The sequence below is a fragment of the Dicentrarchus labrax genome, unplaced genomic scaffold (genome assembly GCF_905237075.1).
Source record: "Dicentrarchus labrax unplaced genomic scaffold, dlabrax2021, whole genome shotgun sequence".
Classification (NCBI taxonomy): Eukaryota; Metazoa; Chordata; class Actinopteri; family Moronidae; genus Dicentrarchus; species Dicentrarchus labrax.
This window is the reverse complement of record NW_026136718.1, coordinates 18,755,903-18,766,996: the sequence shown is the minus strand read 5'-3', so window position 1 is coordinate 18,766,996 and position 11,094 is coordinate 18,755,903. Positions and strand designations below refer to the sequence as shown.

Below are 11,094 nucleotides of genomic sequence, written 5' to 3'. Positions count from 1 at the left end.
TATCTTCTCTCTTTTCGGATATGCACCAAGCATTCAGGCACACAAATTTCTTCTTTTTCTACTTTTTATTATTATTATTATTATTACTGTTGTTGTTATTATTATTATTAGTAGTAGTTGTAGTAGTTATTATTACTAATGATACATTATTATTATTATTATTATTAGTAGTAGTAGTAGTAGTAGTAATTATTATTACTAATAATACAATATTCTTATTATTATTATTATTAGTAGTATATATAATAGTTTATATAGTATATAATACATTGATAGTATTGTTTAGAGATGATGGATATAAATGTTGAGCTTTCTGGAAGTGTCAATTGTTTGAATGGTTTGAGGGAAGAACAGACATCTAGGCTTCCAATAACACACATATTTGGAGAATTTGCATAATTGTCACTGTTCTGTAGAAACCATATATCTCCAGAATGTCAACAAAACAATCATGTTTTTAGCTTTGTAGCACTGCTGTTTCAATTGATCCAATAGGTTTTTTTATGGTTTATTTGTCTGTTTACAGGTTCGGGAAGTACAGCGTATAAAAGTTGCGTAAAGTCTTTTGTGTCTCAGAGAGAGCTGATTGAATATATTATCTTATAAATTACCTCAAGTGATGTACCATGACTAAAGTTAGAAAATGAAAAACTGGCTGTGGAGAACTTACCAGACCTCTGTAGCCCGCTCCTCATGAGGTTAGCTGCTCACGGCTACATTAGCTGCTACTACCATAACATACCCAAATCTTCAATATCTCTGGTTCTGCTGTGTTAGTTTTGATCCTTGCTCATAAACTGCCCCTCATGAGCCCAACAGTGTTATAGGAATGCAGTGCTAAATCAGTGAAGTACTCTTTTATTATTATTTGAAAAACTGTTAAAAAAGGTTTATTTTGACAGCTGAACTCAACCATTTACTGAGAAGTTTCCTGTGGGAACAAACAAGTATGTCCTCTGCTGGGTAATGACTAATTATTGGCAGAAATTTCTGAATTGCTTTTTTTAATTTCATGTAAAATATATTTGTATCTGCTTCAGAATTACTTGTACTCCTTTCTAATCAGTCTTTAATTGCCACCTCACACAAAAGTCAATAATTTGCTCTCTGCTGGGTCAGACTCTGTAAGGAACTCTGTGCTTAATTTCAAGGTTTTTTTGTTTGGCCCCTGACCCTTTCTCCTTTTTGGAGCACTTTTCTTTCCTTTCATGAGACTTTTACTATACTTAATTTCTGGTCTGTCAGCAATGTTGAGTCCGTGTCATCATCCCCTGGAAAAGTAGACTGCTGATTTCACTGGGGTCAAAAAGTCTTAATAGTTTAAAATCAATTATTATACTCTTTATAGTTCAAATGACGTTTGTTTGGGCATCAGTGGCCAAATGATCCCTTCTATTTGAAGACAGACATGGCTGTAAATCCATCCTGACAAATTAAAAATAAATGAATAACAATACAAAGACAGTTTAATAATAACACTTGGCATATAATTATTGTTTTATATGTTTTATTGTGAAATTTGGTGTATATTTTTTTGGGGGAAAAAATATCTATCTTTTGTTAGGTTTATACAACACAGTACAAACAAGATGACTTCAGTCACCAGCAGGTGATTTTATGGTGTCACAGACACAGCCTCCAGGACACCATGGGAAGTTGTTTCTGTGATGCAGACAAAAGCATCAGGATGATCCAACTACAAGCAGACAAAATAAAATAAAGGTTGGTTTTTTTCTTGCAAGGATACAGAAATATGTAGCCCTCAAGAAAATAGTGACTTTTGGATTAATTTCACATGATCCACAAACACACAGTTTAAAATAGGCATGCGTATTTTGGCAACAGTTTATCAGTGCGCAGTTATTTCCGTTTTAATGTCTAGCCAGTGTCCTCACTAAAACAAAAGAACAGACTGATTTTTGAAGAATGCGACAAATGCGACCAATGTGCACAGTCTCTAAGGTGGGTTTGAGTTTGGAGCTGATACTTCGCAGACTGGAGCTCGTCCGCCTTCACTGGCTTCGCCCACTTGGCACTGGCGGAGCGCAGACGGAACAAGTTGCACACGTCGCTGCCTCGACAGGAATATTGAGGAGAGCAGTTTCGGGACCTTTAATGGCATTTACTGCCGGACAGACAATTTGTCGATTTGTTTTATTGCCTATCGTAAAAGACTTAAAAGAGAGTGAAGAGGTTGTTGACTTATGGCGAACTGTGTGAGTGAAGACCAAACCTGAGGTAAGGAGCTGTGCCAGATTTTAACCAGTCGGGTCCTTTAATAAACGCTACTGGCTTATGTGAATATGGGACATTTTACATATTATGCTATTGGCATTTTTATTTGATGAAAGAAAACTTAATTGTGCTTATTTTTTATTGTTCAAAAATAATTCCTGGAAATTGCTGGTATATTTACCCCTACTTCGCTAAATTTGATTATAAATCTGAGCGTCTGCTCTACATCAGTGAAACAGGTTCAGGTTGAAGCACAAGAGCGAGTAACTCAAGTACTGTGCTTAACTACAAAGTCTATGTACTGCATTTTATGCAGCTTTATACTTTTGCTTTATTACATCTCAGAGGCAAAAAAAGTTGTAATTTGTATTCCACTACATTTGTTTTACAGTTACTTTTCAGATTACAATCGAATTGAATTGAGCTAAACCTTAAACATCTAAAGCTATAAAACTCAACATTCAATGCGAAAGTATAATCCAAAACATCATATATAATAATAAACACTGACAGGGACCATTTCTCTGCGCAGTAAGTACTTTCACTTTATGATACTTTAGCTTACATACTTTTTCTTAATTATTTTCCCAAAGTGGTATTAGTATTTTTACTTAAAGGATCTGAATACTTCTTCTACCACTGCACCAGACTACATTCATAAAGAAATTGTATTCCAAATATGTTGGTACAAATGAATCATGCATCCCATCTTCCATCTCTTCTCTCCTGCAGATTTCATTTCACCATGTCAGGCAATGGGAGCTTAGAGACAGGTTGCAGGTCAGAGATCAGACCAAGCAACAACACCTGCAGCCAAAAAGAACTGTCTGTCACCGCCTCCGCCATCTCCATGAGCGTGGGCATCTTCTCCAACAGCCTTGCCCTCTTCATCCTCATCAAATCCTACAACCGCATCCGGATCAAGTCCAAGGCGTCCTTCCTGCTATTTGCCAGCAGCCTGGTGATCACAGACCTGTTGGGTCACCTCATCAACGGCTCCCTGGTGCTTTTTGTCTACAGCTCCCACAAGAAATGGGAGACGTTTGACCCTCACCGCATCGTGTGCAGCGTCTTCGGGGCGTGCATGGTGTTCTTTGGCCTGAGCCCCTTGTTGCTGGGGAGTGCCATGGCGGTGGAGCGCTGCATTGGAGTCACCAGGCCTATCTTCCACTCCACAGCATTAGCTTCCCACCACATGAAAAGGCTGCTGGGACTCACATGGCTGCTCGCTGCCCTGGTGGCTGTGCTGCCGGTGCTTCTGTGGAGACCCTACAAAGTTCAGAGATCCAGGAGCTGGTGCTTCTTCCATATGGAGGAACCCAAAGACTGGCTGGATGTGCTGTTGCCTCTGCTTTTCTCTATGCTAGGGCTGCTGGCCCTACTGCTCTCCATTGTGTGTAATACGCTGACAAGCTGTGCTCTGCTACAGGCCAGACTGCGACGCAAGCATCACTGTAGAGGCACATCCTACCACATAGAGATGATCTGCCAGCTGCTGGCTATCATGTTGGTATCCTGTGTGTGCTGGGGTCCATTATTGGTAAGAATTTACCTACATTTACCTATTACATTCTCTAATCCAGGCTTATATATTAACTGATCTCAATTTGTTAGTAATTATCCATTATCTTTACATTTATATTCCATCATGCCATCATTTTTGTGATCTTTAAACCACATCTCCAATTTGCCAGTGTGTCTGTCATGGATTTTGAGCATTGCTGAGCACAAAGTGACAGTAAATGGGTTTGGAAATGAGACAAAAACATGGCAGGTTTTATTATCCATGATATGTGATGATTGTTTTTCGCACTGCTGCTTTTCATTTTCAATCAGTGCATCCCACTCATTCTTAGCTGCTGAAGATTTCATCGATTCATTTATGACACCAATCTCAAATAGTTATACTGTATGACCTTTCCTCTAAAGTCCAAAAAAAAACTGCAGTATGTCCAGAGCACACCTACACACACACTAACTCCTGTCTTTCAAAATCTCCACTTCCTGGTTGAACAAGACGTGCATTTTAAGCTCCCACTCCCCGCTCTACAAATGTGCTCTCTATAAAACATTGCTTTCAGAAGTACACTGTGATCTACACCATCAGCTTGATACACTCCACCCTCCTCATCCACTACAGTTCTAGGGTAAAACACTTCTATTTATCTCTTTTTATGGTACTCGCAGTATGACTTCAGAAAGTGTGCTGAAATGTTCTTTCGGTTATTTTGTTTGCTGACCAATTTGCACTAAACATGGCACAGCACATATAAAGGGGCTTCAGAAACTTAGTTAAGTTACTGTTTTTCAAGTAATCTGAATAAACAGCTGCTTTTAGTACAGTTACCAATGACAACAAACCTTGGTGAGTTTGCTGGAAGAACACGATTGAGTAAGATTGAAGTGGAATTTTAATACAAGCAAACACTAGCTATTTTTATCATTGCTGTAATTAATTGTAGTTGTGGTCAGTAACTATTTGTTTATGATTTCACAATCATCATGCAAATGTTTGTGTATTGAATCATTATATATTTGTGGAGAATAATAAGTGATGATGAGAAGACGCCTAGTGATAGACAACATCAGTCTTCAAAGTTGGAAAACCTAATTACTGCTTTACAGACTCATTTGTGTCAACGTTGAATATAAATTATTACTCCAGTAAAACATTTGCATATCTTCCCAAAACATTGTGTGCAATGCAGAGGAATGCTTTTAATCAGTCAATGAAAATATTAAACATTTCTTAAATAAAGACATGAGTTATATTGAATATACAGTTCATAAATTATTGAAGGATTTGCATACAAACTGCAATCACATACTGCCTCAAACCCAATCTTAATTTAAGTTAATTATTGTTCCTTTCCATTATTTTATGACCACCAGATCCATCTCATCATGCTGAGCACCAGAGCCAAACATGAGCCTACGTCTTTCAGTCTCCTGATGGTGGTACGTATGGCCACATGGAACCAGATCCTGGACCCCTGGGTCTACATCCTGCTGCGGAAGGCTGTCCTGAGGAAAATCTTCATGTTGTTCCATAGCTGCTGGGGCCCAAAGTCTCATTACCTACACCGCTGGCAGCGCAGTATGCTCCGCAGCTCCATGGAGACCAGCAACTCAGGTGCTGGCCCGTCTGACTGCCGCTGCCTCGGTAGATTTCCTCTGTCAGACACTACGATCAAATCCATCACCTGAACCCTGGTCACAGTGTTACGATCTGAGAACACCTGTGAGAAAAACGAAGACTATCAAATGTATTGTGCTCATCACAAACATTATAAAAGCTGGTTTTCATGTTCTCTTTGGAGTTGTAAAATGATCACCATGAACTGGAAGTATTGTGGTCTATTGTATAATGTGGGATTAACCTTTTCAGCTCTGTTTAATGCATCAGCTGCTCTGAGCAAAACATATCTGAAATGTTCACAGTGCTCAGGAAATATCCAGCCACAGTTTGGTTGGTTCCGTCATTCCTTTATTGCGCTTTTTTGGAAAAGTTTCCTTCTTTGTGTTTAATGCTGCTGAAATTTCCCGATGGCAGCTCCAGCCTGCGCTTATTGTGTTATTTCTGTTACTGGCAGTAGCCCTAAAACAAGTTCTATACTGTGTTTTTGACCTCACATGTGAATGGTAAGGTGATAGGGATTCTTTATTATGATCAAATCAATCAGCTGATGCAGGCTACATGTGAGATCTCAACATTTTGGATGGTTAATGCAGTTTATATAGGTTGAGCAGAACAGAATGAAACCAGACAGAAGTGGACCTGTCAGTCAGTCAGCGATCTGCTTGTAGGTAATTGTAAATGTGATGTTTTTGTAGTGCTTTTGTAGCATCTCTCTCTTGTGTAATCTTTTCAATTTCTTTGGGCTGAACTGTATTACACCTTTGTGTAATAAAGGTGAAAATGGAAAACACAAATCAAAATGTTACAAATTGAATTGTCTTAAAAATGTTATAATGGGTGACAGTCAGGGAGATGTGTATTAGAGGGCAGTTATTCTAGGTGGAGGTTGTCTGTCTGTCTGTCTGTCTCTTTCTCTATGGAGTCTTAAGCGTGGCACCAGTATAATTATAGATATATTCAGTTTTCAGTTATAATCAATTATAATGATTCAATTCCAATCAATTATATTCATTATTGTTAATTCATTTCACTTTTAAATGATTTTATGTGTTGATTAATTAAATTTGGATTTGGTTATGTGTTGGCACAACTCTTGCTAATCGCAGCTCTTGCTGCTTTTAAATTGCATTTAACTTTTAGGTGGCGCACTGCTCACACATCTGTGAGAGCCACCCTTCAAGGCTTCTGGCTCCCTATGCAACTAGTGCTTTGTTTATAGAGGAATATAATGATGCAGGAGGAATGGTTTGGTTAGTTTATTTCCCCATAATATCTTTATTCTGTATACAAAAGCAAACCATTAGTTTTAAAGTCTACAGGGGCTTCGTGTTTCAAAAAGAGCAGCTTTTGTGTGCATCATCTCCTCTTACTGGGGGGGGGGGTTAGTGTACTTCACAAAGTGTCCTGTAGGGGGCAGCACGACGCCCAAATCCCTCCAGCTGTTCGGAAACGAAGAAGAAGAAAAAACCGTATGGTGTGTGACGTAACCTCTTCCTCATAACCTCCATCTTTCAGTACCGCATGTCTCTGTGGACATTTGAGCAGGTTTGGGAAGATAAGTTTAGATGTGTGTGTAATGTGTGTGTAATGTGTGTGTAATGTGCGGTGTTTGAGGAGCGTGCGGTCGTTGGTGTGTGCGGTCGGAGCGGAGCAGTGACACAGCTGTGTGTTTGGGGCCTGTGTTGTGTTTTCATCTCTGCAGCTGCTAACCAGACACACACACACACACACACAAACACAGACAGACACACAAACACAGACAGACAGACAGTCTGCTGACAAGTTAGAGTTATTATTGTATCAGCTTGGTCTCCTCTCCTCGTAGATAAAAGCAGTTTTTCTCTGTTCCTGTGTTCTTCGTGTTGTTGTTGCAGCTCACAGTCGACAGGGAAAGCAGCAGCATGCTAGCTGTTTAGCTTCTTAAACGTAACATGTATTTATTTTTAACAATATCTAAAAACAAAAAATGTCTCTCCATGTTGTAGGTGAGAACATGAATCAAGAAAAATTAGCAAAACTTCAAGCCCAGGTCCGGATAGGAGGAAAGGTAAGTTGACACCCAGGAAGTGGTCTGTTGTTTTGATTGGGGAGGTGTGACGTTAATCAGCATTTGCTTTGGTATATTGGTGCATAATGATGAACATAGTGTGAGAAAAATATCAATAAATAGAATAAAAGAGACAATATATAAATATTAAAGGACAGCATGTACAGTATGATCGTCATTTAACTGAAGAGCTGTACAATCTGTCCAGGAAATGTGCAGGTTCCCAATATAAAGCATTAAGGGATATTTGCAATGTGCGAGATGTAGTGCAGACGTGCATTAAGACACATATACAAATGGTTTGCTCGGAGCCATAATGTGTGTCTGATATGTTTTATTCTGCCAAAAAAAGTGTGTATAAATATATAATTTCCACATTAAAATCGTTAAAAAGACATCTACTCCTTCTACCTCATAAAAAATATATGATTATGCAAATGTTGTTCCTCCTATTCCTACTAGTCCATTCTCAGTGTCTGTGGACAGGCGGCTTCAAGTTTCTACATCACACTGGTATAAGTTGCATACTGGACCAGGACTGATTTCTAATGTACTAATGTAGGTGAGATCATACACTCAAACCAGAAGGAAATAATGACACTTGTGTGTGTGATTTAATGTTTTAATTATGTCAAATAAACAATTTTATGCCAAAACGTACATACATCTAGCCATAAAGACTGGTGTTACGTTTTGTTTTTGTTACGTTCTATTTACAATGTTTTACTTATTGAAAGTATAAATCAGTATGTTATTGACACATTATAATACGTTCTTAATGCACCAAAATAAATATAGAGTGTCTCAGAATGGGAGTTATATCCCCCTTTTCAGATGATTATGGCTTACTGTCACATTTATTCAAATATTATACTCATTCTTTGAAATTATGGAGCCTGACACAGATAGAGTCATTATTCAGTGACAGTGTAACATAAAATAAAAACATTTAACAAAAAATATTTATTGACAAAAACAGCAGATGCCCACTCACCTTGAAGACGGCAGTAGAGCTCCACCAAGAAATCTGCCGGGCCGATATATCAGCTTATTTTAGCTCATCAAGGATATGTTGCTATGGTACATGTGTCGGCTGAGAGCAAGAAATTGCGAAATACAGATAGTTTAGAAACTGTGACACCATCACATAGTTTGTCCACTGGATGCCCTTGACAAGTTTATTTTTCAACTGCAAAATGTCCCGCTTAGTACATATCTCGGTCACAAAGGTGGAGGAGAAAGAGGGGAATAACATGCAGCAATGGGGTCTGGACTCCGACCCAGGCCGCTGTAGTGAGGTCTCAGCCTTGTTATGCATTCTATCAGGTGAACTGGCGGGGCACCCAAATTTAAGGGATCTTTATTGACTCTCTTTTACTGTATTATGTTCATACATTTATGTGTCGGCCTCAAAAATATGTCCGGCTATTGACTGCAGCACTGAATCTCAGCAGGTTTTGAACAGGATCACGTTTGATTCATATGTGTATTGATTCAAGAGCCTTGTATACTGTAATACACCAAAGGCTATGTTGCTCCTGTAGCCTAATTCACTCTTGTTATTCAAAGCTTCACGTCGCTGTCCTTTAGGAGTCTTATGTCTACTTTGATTTTAGGGATCTGCGCGCAGGAAGAAGAAGGTGGTCCACAGAACTGCAACAGCTGATGACAAAAAGCTTCAGAGTTCACTAAAAAAGTTGGCTGTCAACAATATTGCTGGAATTGAGGAGGTACATTGGTTTGGAACTTCTGCATAAGGGAGCCCTGAATGTTAGCTTATCTTTACATTAATGTGATTGTGTTAATCCGTTCTGATTAGAGCATGAATGCATTCTTTCGCAGCTATATAGACCAGTCTGCTTTGAGGTTTTTCACATTGATATCTTTTTGGATAAGTAAGTCAGAGTGGTCTTCTCCTCTCAGGTGAACATGATCAAAGATGACGGGACTGTGATCCACTTCAACAACCCCAAAGTTCAGGCCTCTCTGTCTGCTAACACCTTCGCCATCACGGGCCACGCTGAGACCAAGCAGCTGACGGAGATGCTCCCCGGAATCCTCAGTCAGCTGGGAGCGGACAGCCTCAGCAGCCTGCGCAAGCTGGCTGAACAGTTCCCTCGGCAAGGTGGGTGCTCCCGGACCTCTTAGACCTCCTTGACATTTCATAATCACTGTAAAAGGGGAGCTCTGTCTTAGACACCATACCTACTACTTAGAAATAATTTTTGCATGCAGCGTTATGGTGTTGTGTATATATCCCTTAAAGTTATGTCATACAGTATCAGCCATGTTACAGAGGCGTAGTGATGCTTCTTGATTCTTTAAGACAATGATTTTCTTTGTAAATGAAAATATTAGGCTGTTGTTATTGTATGTAGTTTTATTGTCAACAAATCCCATAAAATACCAAAACCAAGGTAGTCAGTTTCTCAGGACTTTCTGACTTCCCCGTCCTCTCTGTGGCTTTCTGCCACAAGCCCATTCTTTTCTAGTGAAGACGTGATGTTAATGTTTGAAAACATTTCACAGTTGTATAGTTTCATTTTTTAATAATAACAATAATGTGCTAAAACAACAGGGCTCTGTAGTTTTGTAGCAAACTTAACTCAAACATGTGTAAATAGTGTATTTGTTGGGGACTATTTTCAGTGGTGGATTAATATACATTTGTTCTATTGAGTATTAACAGCAGCAGGACGGTGTTGGTTGGATCAACTCAAAATACAGTACCCATGTTCTAATTAAACATATTACCCAGTGTAAATGTGACGCTCACTGAAGTGTTTTTAATAGTTTTTGGACAGCGTTGGAGCTCAGGCAGAAAATATTAGTTAGGATGAATACATTTTTGTTTTGCTCTTTTCATGGGATTTGTTGACAATAATAACAATATATAAAATAACCACACTTAAACTTATTGTAACAATCATTTAATACCCAAAACTAAAGCTATAATATGTTTTTTTTATTTGTATGTTTCATTTCAGCTCTTGACAGCAAGGCTCCAAAAGCAGAGGACATTGAGGAAGAGGATGATGATGTTCCAGGTATGGACCATCAGATGTTTTTCCACCAATTCTCATAATGCTACCCCAGGATGTGATCATTATTTAAATGCTTATTATATTTTCTAAATAATCCATAAAATTTATTATCTAGTTTAATAAAAAAAAAGATCCACTCTATAAAGGGGTTAGTTTATTTTATCCACTGGTTATTTTTGCATCCACAAAGCTGTTTTCTTCCAATGTAATAACTGACATGTCGTTGTTGTGCAGATCTCGTGGAGAACTTTGATGAAGCGTCAAAGAACGAGGCAAACTGACGCACGAAGCTCGTGTGCACAAGGACTGGACTGCAATGAAGCGAGAAAACCTTCTCCAGTGTTTTTAAAGTCTAGTCATTCAGACATATCAGACACTATCTCTACAAACCAGAGACTTTTATATTTTACGATGGCCCACGGATGTCCGAGTCAGACTGGCTTGTGCACTTACATGTTTAAAAAAAAGAAAGAAACTCCCTTCTGGTAAACAGTTAAATCCCTTCACCACATTGTCAGTCATGGTCAGGATAACAGTGGTCATTAAAGCAAGTCTTAAGACTTTTTGTTTATGAAACAAAATAAAGGTGATCAACATTTTTTACATGGTGCTGTGGTCATTGACAACAT

General features: G+C 38.7%; 2 protein-coding genes across 5 annotated transcripts; both read left to right on the top strand.

Moving 5' to 3' along the window:
* Positions 1 to 2,046: 2,046 nt before the first annotated feature.
* On the top strand, positions 2,047 to 6,152 carry ptgfr (prostaglandin F receptor (FP)). Of its 3 annotated transcripts, XM_051376745.1 has the most exons (4): positions 2,047 to 2,238; positions 2,968 to 3,775; positions 4,317 to 4,382; positions 5,128 to 6,152. In XM_051376745.1, exons 2-4 carry the CDS (start codon positions 2,981 to 2,983, stop codon positions 5,440 to 5,442), a joined length of 1,176 nt encoding a protein of 391 aa, XP_051232705.1. In that variant the 5' UTR covers positions 2,047 to 2,238; positions 2,968 to 2,980; the 3' UTR covers positions 5,443 to 6,152. The 3 variants fall into 3 exon arrangements, with proteins under 3 accessions (XP_051232705.1, XP_051232704.1, XP_051232706.1); XM_051376744.1 differs by lacking the exon at positions 2,047 to 2,238 and having other exon boundaries at positions 2,759 to 3,775; XM_051376746.1 differs by lacking the exons at positions 2,047 to 2,238; positions 4,317 to 4,382 and having other exon boundaries at positions 2,759 to 3,775.
* A 656-nt stretch (positions 6,153 to 6,808) lies between these two features.
* btf3l4 (basic transcription factor 3-like 4) lies at positions 6,809 to 11,064 on the top strand. 2 transcript variants are annotated; one of them, XM_051376122.1, is made up of 6 exons: positions 6,809 to 6,919; positions 7,360 to 7,421; positions 9,038 to 9,151; positions 9,345 to 9,546; positions 10,409 to 10,468; positions 10,700 to 11,064. In XM_051376122.1, exons 2-6 carry the CDS (start codon positions 7,368 to 7,370, stop codon positions 10,744 to 10,746), a joined length of 477 nt encoding a protein of 158 aa, XP_051232082.1. In that variant the 5' UTR covers positions 6,809 to 6,919; positions 7,360 to 7,367; the 3' UTR covers positions 10,747 to 11,064. The 2 variants fall into 2 exon arrangements, with proteins under 2 accessions (XP_051232082.1, XP_051232081.1); XM_051376121.1 differs by lacking the exon at positions 6,809 to 6,919 and having other exon boundaries at positions 7,341 to 7,421.
* Positions 11,065 to 11,094: the final 30 nt, after the last annotated feature.

What these genes read in the sequence shown, in the direction of transcription:
- ptgfr (XM_051376744.1), top strand. Translation starts at nt 2,915, where the DNA reads ATGTTGGTACAAATGAATCATGCATCCCATCTTCCATCTCTTCTCTCC. An exon ending in TGTGCTGGGGTCCATTATTG is followed by an intron (nt 3,776 to 4,316) that starts GTAAGAATTTAC and finishes CATTGCTTTCAG; the next exon opens with AAGTACACTGTGATCTACAC. An exon ending in TCATCCACTACAGTTCTAGG is followed by an intron (nt 4,383 to 5,127) that starts GTAAAACACTTC and finishes TATGACCACCAG; the next exon opens with ATCCATCTCATCATGCTGAG.
- btf3l4 (XM_051376121.1), top strand. Translation starts at nt 7,341, where the DNA reads ATGTCTCTCCATGTTGTAGGTGAGAACATGAATCAAGAAAAATTAGCA. An exon ending in TGAACAGTTCCCTCGGCAAG is followed by an intron (nt 9,547 to 10,408) that starts GTGGGTGCTCCC and finishes GTTTCATTTCAG; the next exon opens with CTCTTGACAGCAAGGCTCCA. An exon ending in AGAGGATGATGATGTTCCAG is followed by an intron (nt 10,469 to 10,699) that starts GTATGGACCATC and finishes GTTGTTGTGCAG; the next exon opens with ATCTCGTGGAGAACTTTGAT.